A 19,025-nucleotide genomic window follows, 5' to 3' on the forward strand; every position below is an offset into this window, starting at 1 on the left:
TACCATTCCGCTATCTCTCTATCCCACTTGTTTTTACCTTCTCTTGCCATGTGTCCAGCCCATTTCCATTTTAACGTTTTTGCAGTCACTGATACATCCTTAATTTTAGTTTTCTTTCTAATATCTGTCAGTCTTACTTTGTCTTTCCTTTTTACAGATAAGATTGATCTTTCCATGTTGTGTTGGCAAACTTTTAATTTTTGTAGATCTTTTTTTGTTACTGCCCTAATTGAACAGATATTGAACTATAACATGTCTTTTCCCAGGACTCAGACTATCTCACATCGCTAATTCCATCAAAATAGCTAGCTATTGAACTACCAAACCATTGGGTGTAAGAGTGAAGAGGTCACAGATATTTGTAATTGACTGAGATTAGCAAATGACTCTGTACTCAGCTTGGGAAAAATGCTTTCATATGTCCGGATGTACTCCTCTACAGGTCTCAATTCTTAACCGATTAATGTGAAATTTTGTGAGCAGGTTTGATGAATAAATAAAGTTTTTGTTTTTGTTTTTTTTTAAATGGCGTAGTGATAAATTTATTCGGTTTTAAGTTATGCTTGCGCAGTCTATAGGTCACAGGACCACTAGTTTTCACAGGCACAAGTTGCAATCATGGACAGTGGTGGATTTGCAGTCTTTGCTGTTCTAGGCCTCAGGCCCTGTAGCCACCTCTTTCTCAGCACCCATCATATTGACTACATTTGGAGTTATGTTTTGTTATCATCAGTGATTTATTTTGTCACAATGTGCTGCCCCTAAATATTTTGCCACCCTAGGCCTGGGCCTATTGGACCTTAGGGCAGATCCGCCACTGATTATGGATATAATTGAGCAGTCCATGAAACTATTCCTACCAGCTTGCTTTAAAACACCAACTTTAAAAAAATTTCAAGTATTTTAACAGATAACTAAGAGCAGGATATGTAATTACTAGTATCTTATCAGCTCGGAACTGTCCGGAGAATGTTTAAAACCCTAATGAAGGAAATGGATTCTTATCTCGGCCCTGCTTATTGTATGTTCAGTACTTGCATGAAAATCATTGTTTAAATAAAGAACTTATTCAAAGAGAACAAGGTAGACAATTGAATGACTTTTCAACTGCAATTACTGCATATGTTGTTAGCACGGCAGATCTGTGAGTGCATAGTTACTGTTAAAAAAATATATATAAATAATTTAAAGATATTTATAATAACCACCAAATTATGCTGTTTTGTGTCTTTATGCTTATTAGTTAAAGTTATTTCAAATAAGAATTGGTGATAACTATTACCTTTATTAAAACTAGAACTATATAAAAAAGCTTTTACGTCATTTTCTAAAATATGAGATGTACGCAACGCAACATTTCAAAAATAATATAAACTTTCATAATAGTATTTGGTAATGTTTACCTTCTCTTGCCAAAAGTACGTTAATTTCTGAAAATAGTCTGAGTCATGAGTAATGAACTTGAAAGAATGATTTGAGAAGAAACCTCTCTATCTCTAATTACTGACTAGGCTAAGGTGAAGTCTAAATCCAGGTAACCCTCACCTACTGACACATATCAATACATTTCGACTTTGCCAATTATCCCAGTACAACTATTTTAAGATTCTCAAACACCGCACATATTTTCACCTTTCGCAATTCCCGCCAAAAACGACGCGAAAGATCGCCTCACTCGGCACGCCTACGTAATAACTTTGGAATGCACATGATACCTTTTATTTTAACTTTTTTCTTTTTAAAAATAAAGCTCTAAGTATGAAGCGTTTCCGGGAACGAGTCATGTTAACGCTATAAAACGTCACAAAACGTATTCTCTGTTTGTATTCAAGTGGCTATCTGTTAAATAGATATTGTTTAATTGAAAACTCACCTGTTTCCTTTATAACACTACATAAAAAATAATTATTTATTAAAAACTACACACACGTTCACTGTCCACACAACTTCACTGCGATATGTCAAACTTTTTTGATTTGGTGTTGCCGTGTTATAAAAATATTCTCCCTGCTAGTGAGTTATTGAAAATATGGTTCTTAAAATAATAGTGATTTAAGAATAACATTATCTGAATTGAACAATGTTTATTTTTTTCTCTTTGTAGTCTTCACGATATAAGTGAAAGTTATTGTGTATATGTAAAATAATTTGATTTCTTAGTTCAATGCTGCCAGCGCTAAATCACAAAGTCCCCACAACTCAACACTTCACACAAAATTCTTTGCCAGCTGAGAGGTTCACGTTACCTTTTCTAATTATTATTAGCAGTGACTAAAAATAGGTCAAATATTTAAAAATCCTCGTTGGCACGTATTGCGGTCCAGAGCGGTCGTAATCGCATTCGCGGATCGCTGACTGGGAACCAATGCACTGTTTATAGTGTACGTTGAATGTTTTAAAATAAGATTACTCATTGGTTCGATGAAATGTGCGGATTGGTGAGTAGATAACAGATTTGCGGTCTTGTTTTGGCGCGGAGAGTGAAGAGAATCAGCTGTTGAGTCGAGAGCACTTAGTTTGGTTGCGCTTTTAGATTACAGGAATGTGGGACGCTCGACAATTAGCACTAAATTAAAATAAAACATATTTTAAAATATTTGAATTGAAATAAAATGTTTTATTATAGTATCGTGCTAGTAATTATTATAAATAAATTATTCTTATTCTTATAATATATTTATTTGCTTATTGAAGTCCAAAACTTATAAGTTTTAGTATTTGGTTACTACTTTTAATAATAAAACATTAACAAGGAGTAAGTAAAAAAAATAAACAAAACTACGAGTAGGCCGAGTGTTATTGTAAGCAGTTCAGTCGGTTCAACTCACCCTTGTTATAGCTTTGTAGTAATAAAAATACAAAACACTCCTTTTACTTGCTTCACGGAAAGTTTATGGGCTCATAATTTTTGTGAAATAAAACTTTTTTTTACTGTTTCTTGCAACACTCTATTTTTAGGTCGAATAATCGAAGTAAAAAAAACATGGTTACACCTTTAGGATTTGTGATGGAAATACATATATAGGTATATAGCACGCTCTATGGAAAGCGGTCACCACTTGATCACCACAGTCATGAACGCCTGAGACCCTAGAGGGGTCACATGGGCGCTGCCAACCCTTTGGAAACCTGTAAATAAATAAGTACACAGTACTCCCCTAATTAAAGAACTTCATTTCTTTTTTAACCGACTTCATTATATAATCAATAATCATTTAAAAAAGTCTTAATCATATGCTTTAAAACCAAAGAAAGCTTTAAAACTAGGTTTATTTTTTAGAAAAAGGATTATATACAGCTTAATAAATAAGAGACAAAGTAAACAGTAAACATTTTTATTGTAAATATTTTTTATTGTATCCCCTTACAATCGCAATACACTCGGTGGCATTCGAAGCATTTGAGAGACTCAGTATGGCGCCGGCCGCCGACAAAATTACTCACTTTGAATGGTTAATCCGTGATTAACTAATACTACTTCAATTTGGTAACATTTTTTAAACTGGATTGAATGTTAAGTTAGGTTTAAGTATTTATTTAATACCTACTATGAATAAAGCATTTTAACAGCGTTAGCAATATTTATACCTTGTATTTAGGCCACCATCCTACTAGGTAGATTTCGAGATATTTCTAACCAGTTTTAGTTTCGAACTTATAATAATGAATTAATGATTTCGATTTTACTATATTAAAACAAATGAGCGATAATCAGATATTTGACAAATTATCTTAGATGGCGTCGATTCTATTCCATGCATTTTTTAGGCTTTATATATTAAAAAACATTTATTTTTTTATATACATATACAGCTGAGCAATAAAACTGTACAATTTGGTTCGTATTCAACCGTATGGTTTATCAGTAACCAATTACCATTGTCAACTAAAAGCATCACAATAATTTAAAATATTTAAGCCGTCTAATGATGCTTTTTTTATACCACAGGCATACGGCCCGCCTAGGGTTTGCACGACGGATCCGAAATGTATGGGAAGATCCGCGGATCCGGATCCAGATCCGGATAATTTCATACATTTCGGATCCGGATTACAAACTAGGCCCGCCTGATAGAACCAGTCACCGTGGACGTAGCTATTGTTACCAAATTCAGTAGTATTATTAATTATTATTCAAGATTTATAGGCACAAGTGTTTACTGTTTTAGATTATAAGCCATACAGAATCTCGACCATATCGTGGCGAAATAATACATTATAAGCAAGTCTACGAACATTGTCAGTCGGCTCGTTTTATTAGGTACTTTATATGCAATTAGACACTACAGATCTGTACTTTTTGATTGAGCTCGATTCCAAACTAGAAGAAAAATAGTGAAGCAAATTTAATGTGAGAACGCATAAACGAAATTCGTGCATCGGAAAACCCACAACTTATATTTTACCACTTTTTTAACACATTTTTAACTGTTTTTTTATATATTTTATTTAAGTAACTGACTGTTAAATGTTACTTAATTATATTATAACTATATATTTTTATGTTATGATTTTCCTCTGGGTCTTCGTGTATTAAAATTACGATTAAAATGATTTACAATTTTTAAATCATGAATTTAATTTAATTTGAAAAAATATACCCAAAACCATATCATGCGTTCTGCACATTAGAAACATAGTCATCATTCGTAGTGAAAATCGAAGGCAAAACAAAATAAAAACGTGAATAGATACTTTACAAGTTCCTCTTATTTCATATTTTTGATTAATGAGCACTACATTTACCTAATGTCGATTATTTACTGTGCTATTACAGTACTACATAGTGTCGCAACCTCCAGATGACTTAGCATTTTGTCACTTTAGCCTGATCGATACATTTTTGTAAAAACCCACAGGCGTTAATATGAAGGTATTATTGCGACAAAGTGCTAAATATATTTTCCGGACTCAACATTTTTCATTTCTAGTGTAAATAGTCATTATAATGACTATGATTTCGAGGTTAAACTGATGCTTTGGTCTAATCCGTTCATATGAATTTTCGTTTTAATTTTACTGTGATCTTGGCATCTAGTATAAATTAAAAAGTGACAGTAAAAAATGTTTTCATACAATCAAATACAATGATTAAGCATATTTTTCGATGTCTATGCATTTTATAATTTTAAGTGAAATTTTATTTGATAGATAAATAAATACCAGTACCTACTCTACTAAACTAACTGTAACTATAGTGTACTCCAAGAAGCGCGAAAACCATCACTTTGATGCTATCGTTACCGTACAAACTTACAGGCATACTGCGTAAATCTAGAATTCCTGTCGTCACGTACTGATTTCAATCATTTCTTAGACCGTACGGACATTTCTAGCGGCAAATGTAAGTTTGTATTCGCCCGTCTTAGGCTATTGCGTGTGAAGATGCCAAGATATAAATGTAATGATTTAGTCATGAAAGCTGAAGTGATAAAATGAAAATAATTTTCCTTCAAAAGCCTTTCTCAAGCCTTCCTCAACGTTACGAGTAATAAGCAATGGGCGGCTGCCAGATGCTATTTATTGGTGACTAGATGATGGATAGTAATTTGGTTTTTTTTTACAAAGAAGCTTAATATGCTGAACTGCGCTCCAAAACTGGTACTTTATTACCTGCAAACTCTAGTGTTCGCAATATCATTTAGCGGTGAGTACCTACAGTGTAATAAAGTAACTATATTGCCACTGTAATATACGTTTTACTCGAATTTATTCGCTTCTTGTAGCAATCAATGCTAATATATGCTACAAAAGTGTCAATTCTACTTTAAGCATGTTTTAATGCCAACTGATGTTTGTGACATGAAAATAACACCCGTCAGTCGCCCTTTAGTAATAAGGCTCAGCATAGCGACTACTCGCTGTCATTTACGTTAAGTTTATCTAAGAACTTTAAATTTTTCACCTAGTTTAAAAATTTGTAAGGTGTTTAGCGTAGAAGAATATTATTTGTCAACAAATAACTATAATGTTATACATATTCATTTATAAATAGTTATATCGATGACTAAGTCAAGGTAAAGTGTAGTCACTAGATATTTTAATAGATTAGAGCATTAAACTATAGAGAAATAGTACTATAGCAAACAGTGACTAACTTTCAATTTAATCATGCATTTTTATAAAAACATCTTTTACCCCGAAATGGGGTAAAAATTGAATAACTGGCAACATTATGTAGGTTTAGCAAAAATACAATTCTCGCGCCTTTATATTTTTATAAGAATGCATTCCAAAAGTTTTGAGGTAAACATTAGATTAGAACTAGATTAAACAAATGATGTAAAAAGTGAATTACGAAGTCTATTAGAAAAATATGTTTTCTTGAAGTAGGTATAGAAAGAGTTGCATTGGAAACTACACTGCCTGAGATAGTGCATTTGGATGTTACTTGGGAGCATAGCGACACAGATAACACAATACAAAAGTAGATACGCGACTTTCCCAAAAAAAAATTTGTTGAAGTTATTGTTATTAACTTATTATTAATTAATGCCATACGACCATAATTATGGTGATAACTAGGTATTTGGAGACTTCATTTTAAGTGGCGTATCTACTATCTGTAATTAGTAGGGCTAGGGATATAAAATCAATTTAGGTATTCTCCGTGCACTCGTATTCCTCATTTTCAAACTCATTACAATTTACGTTATATTTTTGTAAATAACGCCACCGTAGTAATTGTAATTTATTTTACAAATTACAACACGTAAAATATACTCTTGCCAAAGCGATATGTTTTCTTATTGTAGCATGTGTTTACCTATTTATGCATTCGTATTTCATTATTGTTATCTTTCGTGTTATCAAATACTACTCTTAATATACACACCTAGTACAATGGTATCGAATAAATGGTGACCCTAACTGTACATAATAAAGCTTTTTTTTATAAAATAATTACTATACCTACTAAATCACACTAAGCTATATGCGACTGGCCACTTAAGTTATTACCTAGCGCGTAAGATGCCATTTATTTATTTTAAAAATGGCGGAAACTCTAATTCAAAAGTTGAAAGCAAAATGAAATTATTTCATCATCACAGAATAGTTTTAAGCTTTTTACTACTGCCGGGAGGAGAATGCTTGATCTGAAATATTTTGCATTTTGGCATTTTAGTAAATTCTGAATGGGCAAATTGTTTTCAGAATTTTTAAATAATTTTTAATAAACGATGGTCACGCGCAGATAGTAAAACTATCAGATCAAGCATTTCTCAAAAAGGTTAAGTACTCTTATAAGTTCGATAGATTTAAATTGACAACACTAAATGATCGAGACATAATTATTATTCATTCAATCTCGTGGTATTTAAGTTGGCTTAAGGTAGATTTGCTTCTAACTACCGTCGTGTGAACGCAAAATTCAAAATCAGTAACAAATTTAGTGTTGCCAATTAAAAAATCGAGCTGATTAGCAGTAAAGGCACCAACAGACTCATAAATCTGTCGTTCCAATCTGTTAGCTTAAAGGTTCGCAATCTGAGATATAGGTTGATCGCAACCAGCAATCTGTCAGTGGTCTAATCTGTCGGTAGATCTACCGCAAAAATTGAAAATCGTTACCTACCTACTTCTCTATCGTTCGAATACCTATATAAGAGCGATAGAGAGGCAGATAAAGAAATTTAAATTTTTGCTATAGGCCTTCGGCAGACCCCTTCGCAGTACTACAAGGCATGGATTCTCATCTCTCTACACCGATGTTGGCAAATAATAAAACCCATGTGAGGCGCTAGAACCAGGACGAAGCGCCGCCTATCTTTGATGACAGCTCGCCGATGCCTCGCCCGAAGATGTTGCCAACCTGAAATAATTAAAACTTAAAAAAAATGTCAATAAGTGTAATGTACCTAAACTTTAAATCAATCATCGGCTAATTGCGACTAAACGAAATTAATCATACGTGCTTAATATTCCTGGATAAGGTTAGTATTAAATTAAACACAATCTGGTTACCTACATTTATTTCCTTAAAATGCAATATCTGTCAACACTATTTAATCTAGAATTTAAAAGTCCCCACAATTTTAATTTTACACTAAAGGCACCACCAGTTGAAGTGTTTTTTTTTTAATTAAATTACCTTTGAAAACAGGCTAATAAGCTAATTTAATGGTCTATCTGGATGGTGTTTAGCAAAAATGAGTCACCCCAATTCCATTTTGTAATAAAATGTCTACTTTAAGCGTGAATATTTTGAGTTGACATTTTATTGAAAAAACCGGGCAAGTGCGAGTCGGACTCGCGCACGAAGGGTTCCGTACCATAATGCAAAAAAAAAAAAAGCAAAAAAAAAACGGTCACCCATCCAACTACTGACCACTCCCGACGTTGCTTAACTTTGGTCAAAACTCACGTTTGTTGTATGGGAGCCCCATTTAAATCTTTATTTTATTCTGTTTTTAGTATTTGTTGTTATAGCGGCAACAGAAATACATCATCTGTGAAAATTTCAACTGTCTAGCTATCACGGTTCGTGAGATACAGCCTGGTGACAGACGGACGGACGGACGGACGGACGGACGGACGGACGGACGGACAGCGAAGTCTTAGTAATAGGGTCCCGTTTTACCCTTTGGGTACGGAACCCTAAAAATTAATGTGGGTTGACATATTATTGCATATTCAGCATCCATATATAAAAATGTTGTTTACAGGTAAGAGTTAAATAAATGTACCTACATACCTATAATATGTATTACCTAATTTATGTAGAGTAGGCTCTATTATCTTCATAGAAACACAAGGAAGACAAAAAAAATAAAAGTAGGTAGTAATACTCGTAAACTAAACCATGTTAGAAAAAAAATGCGTCAAGTATGTATATCGTCACCTAATAGTACCTATAGTTTGTAGATTTCTAATAGGCCCCGACTACTTACTGAGTGCCGGCGAGTCGAACGCTACAGAACCAGTCTAAAAGTGTCATCGAGATGCGTAAAGGCGCATTACCGGACAGCGCACCTACACTGGTTTTTTGAGCGTTGGACTAGCCCGCGCTCAGGTGCCAATTAGAATAATTAAGACCCTTTTTTGCAGGTAAGTAGCACGTGTGGTTTTACTTAACAATAGACAATGGATTAGCCGTCGGTGCCTATTAGAAATCTACAAACTAAGTATACCCATAGTACAAGCTTTGCTTAGTTTGGGGCTAGGTCGATCTGTATGATCTGTGTGTAAGATTGTCTCCAAAATATTTATTTACTTATGTATTATCTCACCTTCCCAACGACAGCAGTCACGTTGCCAAGCTTGGCCTCCTCGGTGAGCGCTTCCAGCTTCGATTTGCCGCTCCTCGAACCTTCTTCCGAACCCTCGTCCCCGCCCCTGTGACAAAAAACTTGATATAATTAAATAAATAAATATAGTAGGTCAAGCCATTTCTGTCAGAAAAAAACGGCCAAGTGCGAGTCGGACTCGCGTTTCTAGGGTTCCTTACATAAGTCCGACTCACGCTTCACTGCACATTTCTAATAGGATTTCCTGTCATCTATAGGTAAAGAACTACTTTGAGTATTTTTTTCATAATTTTAGACCCAGTAGTTTCGGAGATAAAGGGGGGGAATGGTAATTTTTTGGCTATTTTCTTAAATAACTTCGAACCTATGTAGGTATTTGAAAATTATAAAAAAAATGTCCATCTTTGGGTTACTAATTTACATGTGTGTACCAAATTTCAACTTAATTGATCCAGTAGTTTCCGAGAAAATAGGCTGTGACAGACGGACAGACTGACAGACGCATGAGTGATCCTGTAAGGGTTCCGTTTTTTCCTTTTGAGGTACGGAACCCTAAAAAATGTAGGCGCGAAGGGTTATCGTCTTATCGTACTATATAAAATATGAATTTCACTTCTTTTTCTGCTGACAAAGTTGTTTGCGTTTAAAAATAAAATGAAAAACCCTACTCTATGTGACAAAAAATACATTTTATGCCAAAAATTCCTGACATCATTTTGGAAAAGAGCCGATACTCTTCAAACTGCTGGATCGATTTCTAGAGTTAGACCAACTACCTTCTCAAAATACCTCCTTAGATGCTGCAACTATCTTCAAAGATGCTGGGGCCAAGATGATGACTTACCCAGCGTCCTGTTGAGCCAGTAGCAAGCTGCATGTAGCTTCCTCGGTGTGCATACGAGACGCCACGTTCTGGTAAATCTTCGAGTTCAGCTTGTCATCTATCACGCCTTGCAGCTCGAAGTCACTGTACATTTTCTGAAATCAAGCATCATTACTTAAAGCTCAGCAATTTCAAGGAACGACGTATGTTCATCAGTCCTCAAGCCCTGTTTTCCGAAGATAGCGGTGCCGTCATATAGCTGCCATCTCCATACAACATATGGATTGAGTACCTAGTATTTTGTATGAAAACGGCCGCTATATGACGGCACCGCTAGGAAACCAGAGCTTTACTTCGTACCAAGACACACATCTACTTCATCTAATCACCCAAATAGGACCGTTATGAGGATAATTCGGTACAGTACGAGGCTTAAGGCTGATTTGTCATTTCACGCTTGATGGAGCGTACTGGTATACCATCTACCATGCTTCCACATCGTTTCCAAAAAGTTCGTTAAATTCTGGAAATTCAAAATTTCGATCCCCATACCTACGTGAAGATTCCGAAAATTTTACCATGTGGAAATTTACTCATCTTCATCATCATCATCAGTCGTTCCCTCAATGCTGAGGATCGTGACGTCATGTCCTAATGTTGCTGACCAGTCTCTCCCATAGGCTTCTGTCACCCGCCATATGCACGGCTTCCTGCAGATGTAGATGCAACGGTGTAGTAACTTGTGCGCTCCATCTATCGGGTGATCTGCCGCGAGTCCTCTGGCCCTCAACTTTGCCCGTCATAGTCGTCATTTTTAGGCTATCAGGAGAACGTCGTGAGAGGTGGCCAAAATATGCAAGGATGCGGTCTTGACTCACCTTTAGAATGATAGAAAGGCACGCGACCTGTTGAGGGTGTAACGCGGGCCGCTCTGTTAGCCACGTGTTGACTAATCCAACTTGGATGCCATACCACTGCTCGAACAGTTGTAATATCCATAACTCATCTGTCACCTGTGGACAAAAACAAAAGTAATATAGAGCTTTCAAAAATGATTGTCGATGTCGTGGTCAGATTTTAGAATTGATATTTTAATCTTGAGGCTATTAGTATTTCATGTAACGATGATTGAGGTTGGCCACATAATGAACAACGTATATACACAAGTTGTTCGCAGAAATCGCGAAGCGTCTGGTTGACGTAACTGGTGACCGAAGAGCTGGCGGCTACCTCGCACAACGTATCAGCATTGCGATACAGCGAGGAAATGCCGCCAGTGTCCTTGGTACAATGCCTCAGGGGCCTGTTTTAGATGTAAGCTAGTTATTAATTTCGTTTAGTAGTACCACTGTATGTATCTTGTATGTAAATAAATGATTTTGGAAAATTATACCATGAAGTGATAAAGATCAGAATAGTAGTGGTTGGTGCACGCTAGTTTTCCAAACTTTAACATCAGCGAGTGCAATGCCTTGGCAATAAGTCAATAACATTGAAATTGGAATTAGATTACATTCTAAATATTTTCTTTGAACTGCTGTCAATTTATTCTTTACTCTATCCACTTCATGTATAAACACAAACCGAAGTTTATTTGTTGTAAAATGAGTTCCAGCAATTAGAGTAATACCTTCGATCTAATTTGGTCCATAGAATTCCTCATAAAGTTGACGTAGCCTTGCCCGATGTCTTTGCCCGACCCAGACACGTTGGCTATCGTCAGGATAGAGCCAATTAAACTGGAAAAGGAAATAAATTTATCAATAACATAGGTATCTAAAACTAAATACTGGTTATCCTACTTGAAGTCCTTCAATGCATGGGTATATAAGGAGATTTGCGCGATTGCTATCACTATTGGTAATGTAGTGATAAGAAGTTCATTAGCTCATTTATTTTGCCCTAATAAAAAGAAAGACAAGTTAGCACGTCTTACCGAAGACGTAGTCGATTAAATCATTAAAGTTCAGGCGGCGGCACAAAAATGGAGGTGTAAAAGAAAAGCCACACCATGGCATAGGAGAAGCGAATAATGCAAGCATCGCCTACGAATGGTAATTGACGAAAGCCGTAACTCCAATTTCTTGACTACGTTATGTCATCGGCCCAAAAGCAATCTAAAAGCGGAATTGAGCTGGAGTGACGACAAAAATGTTTCTAAAGACAAGGTGGGGCTTACTTATGAAGGGCTATTTGAACTTCTTGAGTACCTTTAGGCCAGCAAGATCATCTGGTAGCGATGGTAACTTACCTCCCCTCATCGAATCGTGCGATCTTAGCTAGCGTGGCTTCTAGCACGGCTGACAGTCGCGTGGTCATACCCGTCGCCATCGCTTGGAGGCAGGAGTCTATCTGGGCGTCCATTTTCGCATGGTATTGGTACTGTGGAATACAACCTTGGTTAGAGGACACACAACTGTGAAAATTTACAACATTAAGGGAGACTAGTGTCCAAAACGACTACTCACTGGTCACCAGCTCAATTTAGCTTACGTCCTTGAAAACTATTCAACATGTACCTGCGTACCTAATGCAATCTAAGAAGCCCCTACATATGTGTGGGGATCCAAGGGTTTATAACGCCTTATAGAACCAAGTTTATGATATAGTCCATGGGAAGATGTGAGGACACCTAAGAGGAAGAGGTGCGCAATAATCAACCAAAACTACCAAGCAATAGATAGCAGTACGTATATGGCAAGTTGGCAAGAGGGCATGGTTAACATACCGAATTTCTTCCCTAGATAAATCATAGAAAGCATAGAAGAAAGGCCAGAAACAATAAAAATATTACAACAGAAAATATAAATTATTTAAATAACCAGCACAAATAAACAATAAAAATGTGTATATAATTTAAAATATATGTACGAAAAAATAGTCCGATCAATTTATAATTAAAAACATTTAAACGAGCAAAGAATAATAAAATATTAAAGTGCAAAAAATTTCACGCTACATTATCAGTGAGACAATAAACCGTTGCTCGGGTACGTAGTTTCTTCTGAAATGAGATAAGGGACCACCAAATTTAATATCGTTTGTAAACATTGTAATCAAACTACAGTTTCAGATCTAGACACACTTACAATATCCACACCTTTCACAGCACACAGCTTCAGCGCCTGGTTTTTGGCGTGTGTCGACACATTCACCATGGCGCACTTCTCAGCCAGCAAGGTCTACTGAAAGGTCATGCTCGGATCTATAAGTAGATATACTTAAAATGTCCACACCCTCCACAGCACACAGCTTGAGCGCCTGGTTCTTGGCGTGTGTCGTGTGTCGCCACATTCACCATGGCGCACTTCTCAGCCAGCAAGGTCTACTGAAAGGTCATGCTCGGATCTATAAGTAGATATACTTACAATGTCCACACCCTCCACAGCACACAGCTTGAGCACCTGGTTCTTGGCGTGTGTCGCCACATTCACCATGGCGCACTTCTCAGCCAGCAAGGTCTACTGAAAGGTCATGCTCGGATCTATAAGTAGGTATACTTACAATGTCCACACCCTCCACAGCACACAGCTTGAGCGCCTGGTTCTTGGCGTATGTCGCCACATTCACCATGGCACACTTCTCAGCCAGCAAGGTCTACTGAAAGGTCATGCTCGGATCTATAAGTAGATATACTTACAATGTCCACACCCTCCACAGCACACAGCTTGAGCGCCTGGTTTTTGGCGTGTGTCGCCACATTCACCATGGCGCACTTCTCAGCCAGCAAGGTCTACTGAAAGGTCATGCTCGGATCTATAAGTAGATATACTTACAATGTCCACACCCTCCACAGCACACAGCTTGAGCGCCTGGTTCTTGGCGTCCAGCGCCACATTCACCATGGCGCATGTCTCCGCTGGCAGGATGTAGTCCGTTGACATGAACGTTATGCTCTTCTTCAGCCACGACTGTGGGAAAAAAATTATAACATTCAATAAGGTAGCACAGAGGTAGCGGGACACCCTAATAAACTACTGGCCTAAAGTTGCCCTAAGTCAATGGGGCATAGACAGACAAAGCTTGCTGGCCAAGATCACAAATCTCCTTCGAACAGAGTTACAGATGGTTTCACTTTCAAATATTGTAGACTAAAGGCACAATTTCATATCACCTTCTAATGGAATTAACAGATTACGACTTTAGCGGATGGTCTGCCTTTTTCTTATCCAAGTATACCCCAATAAATGGATGACTAGATACTCTGTCAAGAGTGAAACGACTAAAAAGAAGGTGTAATGTTTTTTCCAAATGTTTCGTGACAGGATTGACCAGCAAGGCTGTTCGTTATCATCACAAACTCCAGAAAGACTGCATTTTGCCACGGTTTTCTCAGGAAACCAAGGGTAATATAGCAATCAAGATTTGGCACAAGCACTTGACCAGCGAGACTAAAATTCTAAAATGCTCATTTTAAATAAAATGCGTAAACATTTGGCATAAAAACATTTTACATGATGCCGAAGAATCAGCCACAATATACTGAATATACCTGGAAAGAGGACTCAGTCCGTTGGATGCAAGTCTCCATCATATCGCTGGCCATCAGCTTGAGTCTTTGCTCCAGGTGTGACCGGAATTCCGGCTCTGGCCAGTGCAGGTCCCGGATGAAGCACTGCAGCGCATCCAGCTTCCAGAACAATTCTTCGCTTGTTGAACAGCCGTTGCTGGAAAGATTTTTTTTTTATTAGAGGAGAAATAAAGCAGCATAAGGACCCTTAAGGTATGGAACGTCATATTTTGACTTTTCTAACCGTAGCCGTGAACCTAACTAAAAGGACCTAGACCTAGACCAAATGACATTATCAAATACTCATGTACAGTCGAAAAATTTATTTTTCCGACCCATTTCGTATCTTGTCACAGTGACAATCAATATGAAAAATGTTTTGGAAATTAAATTCTTTGACTGTACAGTAGATATTAATATACCTACTTACTAAGGGGTCATCCATTAATTACGTCACACGAATTTCAAGGTTTTTTGACCCCTCCCCGCATCGTCACACTTGGTCACATTTGGCAAACCCCTCCCCCCCTGGTGTCACGTCACATTTTTTCAGCGAAATCGGAAAATCGAATTAAGTATTATTATTTTTTTGTCATAATATTAGTAAATTTATAACCCAAAACTGATTATGAAAAAAAATTAAACTAATAAAAACGATTATCGTTCCAAAAACTTGTTTTTGAACTGTAAAGTAATTAAAATGATTAAAATAAAATTTTGCTTACTGATGAACCCCCCTAAACGTGTGATGTAATTAATGGATGACCCCTAAATAGGCAATCACTAAGAAAGGGAGACTGAACGATGAATAGGCATCGAGACTCCGATAGGTGTGTGCTGTAAAATAATTCAATAACACGACCATGAATGTCAAATTTTCGAAAAAGTTTGACATTCATGCTTACTAAATTTATCAACCCAGTTAACATACCCGAACTCTACTACAGACCGACCGCTTAAATGAGTCCTCGCCTGCGCGGTACGGGGGTGACGGGGTAGGACGACTAAGGGTGGCGGGGAAGATGCGGGCGGCAAGCGTACGGCGCTTCCATAGCAGCCGAGGACTCATTTAAGCGGTTGGTTTATAGTAGCCCTTCTGATGATATTAAACATTATCTTACCCCTTGATCTCCCACCGCTCCTTCTCGAAGCCCTTGTGCAGGCTCTGCGCGATGGAGGACTCCATGAGGTCCACATACCGCACGACGAGTGGAGCGAACGTGTCTCGTAGGTGCTCGTGGAAACGACCGCCTTTCAAGTTTTCTGGAGAAATTAAGAACATTTTTTTACATACTAAGCGCTTTATGGGTCATTTTATTTATAGTTGTCCCCTATACTTTTTTTAAATTTGAGATTTTTATGTTATATCTACTCAGAATCATGAGCTCTTTTGATCCTAATAGGAGAAAAAAAGTGTCCCATAATTTTCATAAATTTTTCGATCTTTCCAATCCGTGACCGCCATACAAAGTATATGAAAAATGGTAACGGAATAGAAATAAAAACCATGGGACGCTTTTTTTTTCTTCTATTAGGCTAGGACAGAAAGAGCTCGTGATTACGTGGTACAAATAACATAAAATTTCACAAATTAAAAAAAAGATCAGGGGACAACTTTACATAAAATGGCCCAAATACAGAGGGTAGCTTGTTGGTGCAAAAGTAAACCCATGTGGATAGCTCAAAAAGAAAATTGAGAGAGATCTTACTAACTAGATTAATTTTAAATACACAATTCTATCAATGTACAAAAAGCTTCTTTTTCTAACAGTTCTGAAATCGCAAATATAATTTATATGTCAAATTTACTAACAATCAAAATTATAAATTACCGTCAGTCCTCAAATAATCGTTCAAAATCTGGAACAACGGGAAGGAATCCCACGTATCAGGAGGCTGTTCCGCTAAAACCCGATCCATGTCGACACCGAACAGGGCCCAAAATATCTCAGCATGCTCCACCAACAGCTCTGAGAACCACGCGAATGCCTGCACAGACACACGTGAAGATATTGATGATGTTGACACTAATAATGAAGATGGCGATGAAACGTCTGCGGAATTTAAAGACGGCCAAATTGTGGAAGACAACACAGTAGGGGACAACAATAGTTCGCAACGTAGCAATGGCAGAGACAAAAAACCATGCTTCATAAATTTGTGCATGGACAAAAACATATCGTCATCTGATATTTTAATTGGCAAATTGAAAAGGAGTTGCGCTGTAGCGCAATTTAGATACCTACACGAGATTCAGATTTTATTAAAAGTTTGAATACTTACCAAGATAGCAAAATATTTGCGTTTTCATGAGTTTTTACTATTACGACATCTAAATAACGCAAATATTTTGAAATTTCTACACTTATGCAATCTAAAAGTAAACCATGCAAAATACATATTTATTTATACCAAAATATGAAATAAAATAACGCTTTCTATCTACATTTTGATTTCGCTGCTAATGAAGCCGTAATTTCAAAGTGTTTTTATACTAATGTTGTTGTTTATGAGCAATGTGCATCATCCAATGCTGCTGACGTTCTATATGTACACCTGGATGATTTGTATACGACAAGTAATGTACTTTGAACAAGTGCAAGCGTCGTTACTAAGAACAGCGTACTACTGAAGCGAGATATTTTTTGTAAATGTGCTTTTAATGTATTGTAAGTCCTACTATGTTTTGTATCGAAGCTGTCTAATGTCGTGTTCAATAACGTTTGAAGTATTGGAGTAGACTGTTTTGAATTTTGTGAAACACTTTTCATTTCAGACGTCGCATTGGAAAACCCTGCCAATTTGTTCGAAGATATTAAAATTTCTGCAATAAATTTTGATTTCTCAAGCCCAGAATGAAAAGTTATAGACCCAGCAATTTGTGTTGCTCTATTTATCCCATTCTCATTCGATATCCATGCAACATTTCAGTTTTAACACTATCAACATCTATATTTGCTCAAGCGTGTTTCAGCTATAAAAAACTTTAATTAAACGTCTACTCCTTTCAAAAATTTGTGATCAAACCAATCAAGTGAAGTATGACCAAGAAAATCGAGTGAACAGACTGACAAGTGATTTGATCAGCATCGAGCATTCAATCAAATTATGAGTAGTTACATTTGGTTGACCGCTAGAGTCCGGTTTTGTGTTATACACCTGCGGAGAAATAAAGATAAGATAGAAGTGGGATATAAAAAGTTAAAAGAGTACTTAGCTTACATCCAACGTCGCGAAGTGAATCATATGTCATTCACATAACGACTAAGCCACATAAAATAATTGAGGAAAATAAACAACCTCTGTGGGATTCTAACGTAAAATTTAAATACCAAGTACACAACGACGACAGATAATATTTAAAAGTACTGTGTTGTCTTTACAAGACTCAAAATCTTTCATTTTGTATTTGTAAAGACTGCACTCTAATATTGAAAAATTCGTCATGTACTGGCTAAACTGGAAATATTGTTATGATTTACTGAATTGAAAACAAATATTTCCAGTTTAACAAATATTACTGCCTCATCATTCCCCACACTAATAGCGATAGGAGAGTAGGGTGCTATTTTTCAGTGAACACTGAACTTTAAATGGCAAAAATTCTTAAGATTTTATGATCAGTGATGTATTCCAATTAGTCTGAACTTAGATTATATTATCCTCTTAAGAAGTTTTCCCGAAACAGAAATCACGACATTCAGGATAGACATAGACACTGTTAGCAAATGTTTTGGAGAAAAATACATTTAAAATCTTCACTATGAGTGTTTTCTCTGCAATTTCTTAGTTATGTTATTATTGCTTTTTGCAAATATGATTTTACTCCAAAACTTGCGTCCCACAGCTTTCTATAAGGACTGATATTCGAATGCAATATTTTCTACATTACCTCCGCGTAGTGTTCTTCGTTTTGCTGAAGGAGATCAACGCACAGCTCGGCTAAATGTATCAGGTCCTCCAATTTCTTCGCTGGTGTCACCATTGTTTCTCCTCTTAAGTCCTCTGAATGTTTTATTTGTATTTTAGTATCATTATTTACAACTACCTATTTGATCGTTTACTGTATTGCTAAATTACCATAAGTTACTATTATGTTCAAAGTTGTTTAGTTTAAATTACCTTCAATGTTGGCCTTTTGACTGAGTTGTGTATAGTTCAGTAGCGCTGCGTTCTCCAAACTGGTTTGGATCATGGCACGGACTTCTTCGGGTGCCACGGGAGTTACTACGTCTTTCATCAGAACCCTTTCTAGCAGAGATAGTGTTGCCTGGAAAGATATTGAACAGTTAACAAAGCATCAGTTTTACGATCCTGTTTTACGTGACCTTAAATTCCATCTGAAGTTTATGGCTAGTAAATTTATACATATATGTATATCTACTTCAGTTATCATCAATGAAGCTATTTGTTATAAGCTTGAAAACTATCATATTTAACGACA

The 19,025-nt window shown here is 36.5% G+C and overlaps 1 protein-coding gene across 10 annotated transcripts in view; it reads right to left on the minus strand.

The window, feature by feature from the left end:
- Positions 1-3,319: 3,319 nt before the first annotated feature.
- The window catches only part of LOC134675407 (calcium-dependent secretion activator), a 67,493-nt gene continuing 51,787 nt past the window's right edge, over positions 3,320-19,025 (minus strand). For all 10 annotated transcript variants that reach the window (XM_063533624.1, XM_063533632.1, XM_063533623.1 and 7 more), the window contains 13 exons: positions 18,704-18,851; positions 18,474-18,586; positions 17,702-17,740; positions 16,414-16,570; positions 15,703-15,844; positions 14,564-14,738; positions 13,848-13,982; positions 12,323-12,453; positions 11,702-11,810; positions 10,950-11,084; positions 10,093-10,226; positions 9,231-9,336; positions 3,320-7,813 (listed from right to left, as the gene is read on the minus strand). In XM_063533624.1, coding sequence (XP_063389694.1) covers positions 7,742-7,813; positions 9,231-9,336; positions 10,093-10,226; positions 10,950-11,084; positions 11,702-11,810; positions 12,323-12,453; positions 13,848-13,982; positions 14,564-14,738; positions 15,703-15,844; positions 16,414-16,570; positions 17,702-17,740; positions 18,474-18,586; positions 18,704-18,851 — 1,596 coding nt within the window. In that variant the 3' untranslated portion in view covers positions 3,320-7,741. The remainder of the gene's footprint in view (positions 7,814-9,230; positions 9,337-10,092; positions 10,227-10,949; positions 11,085-11,701; positions 11,811-12,322; positions 12,454-13,847; positions 13,983-14,563; positions 14,739-15,702; positions 15,845-16,413; positions 16,571-17,701; positions 17,741-18,473; positions 18,587-18,703; positions 18,852-19,025) is intronic.

Source organism: Cydia fagiglandana, chromosome 22 (assembly GCF_963556715.1).
Source record: "Cydia fagiglandana chromosome 22, ilCydFagi1.1, whole genome shotgun sequence".
Lineage (NCBI taxonomy): Eukaryota > Metazoa > Arthropoda > Insecta > Lepidoptera > Tortricidae > Cydia > Cydia fagiglandana.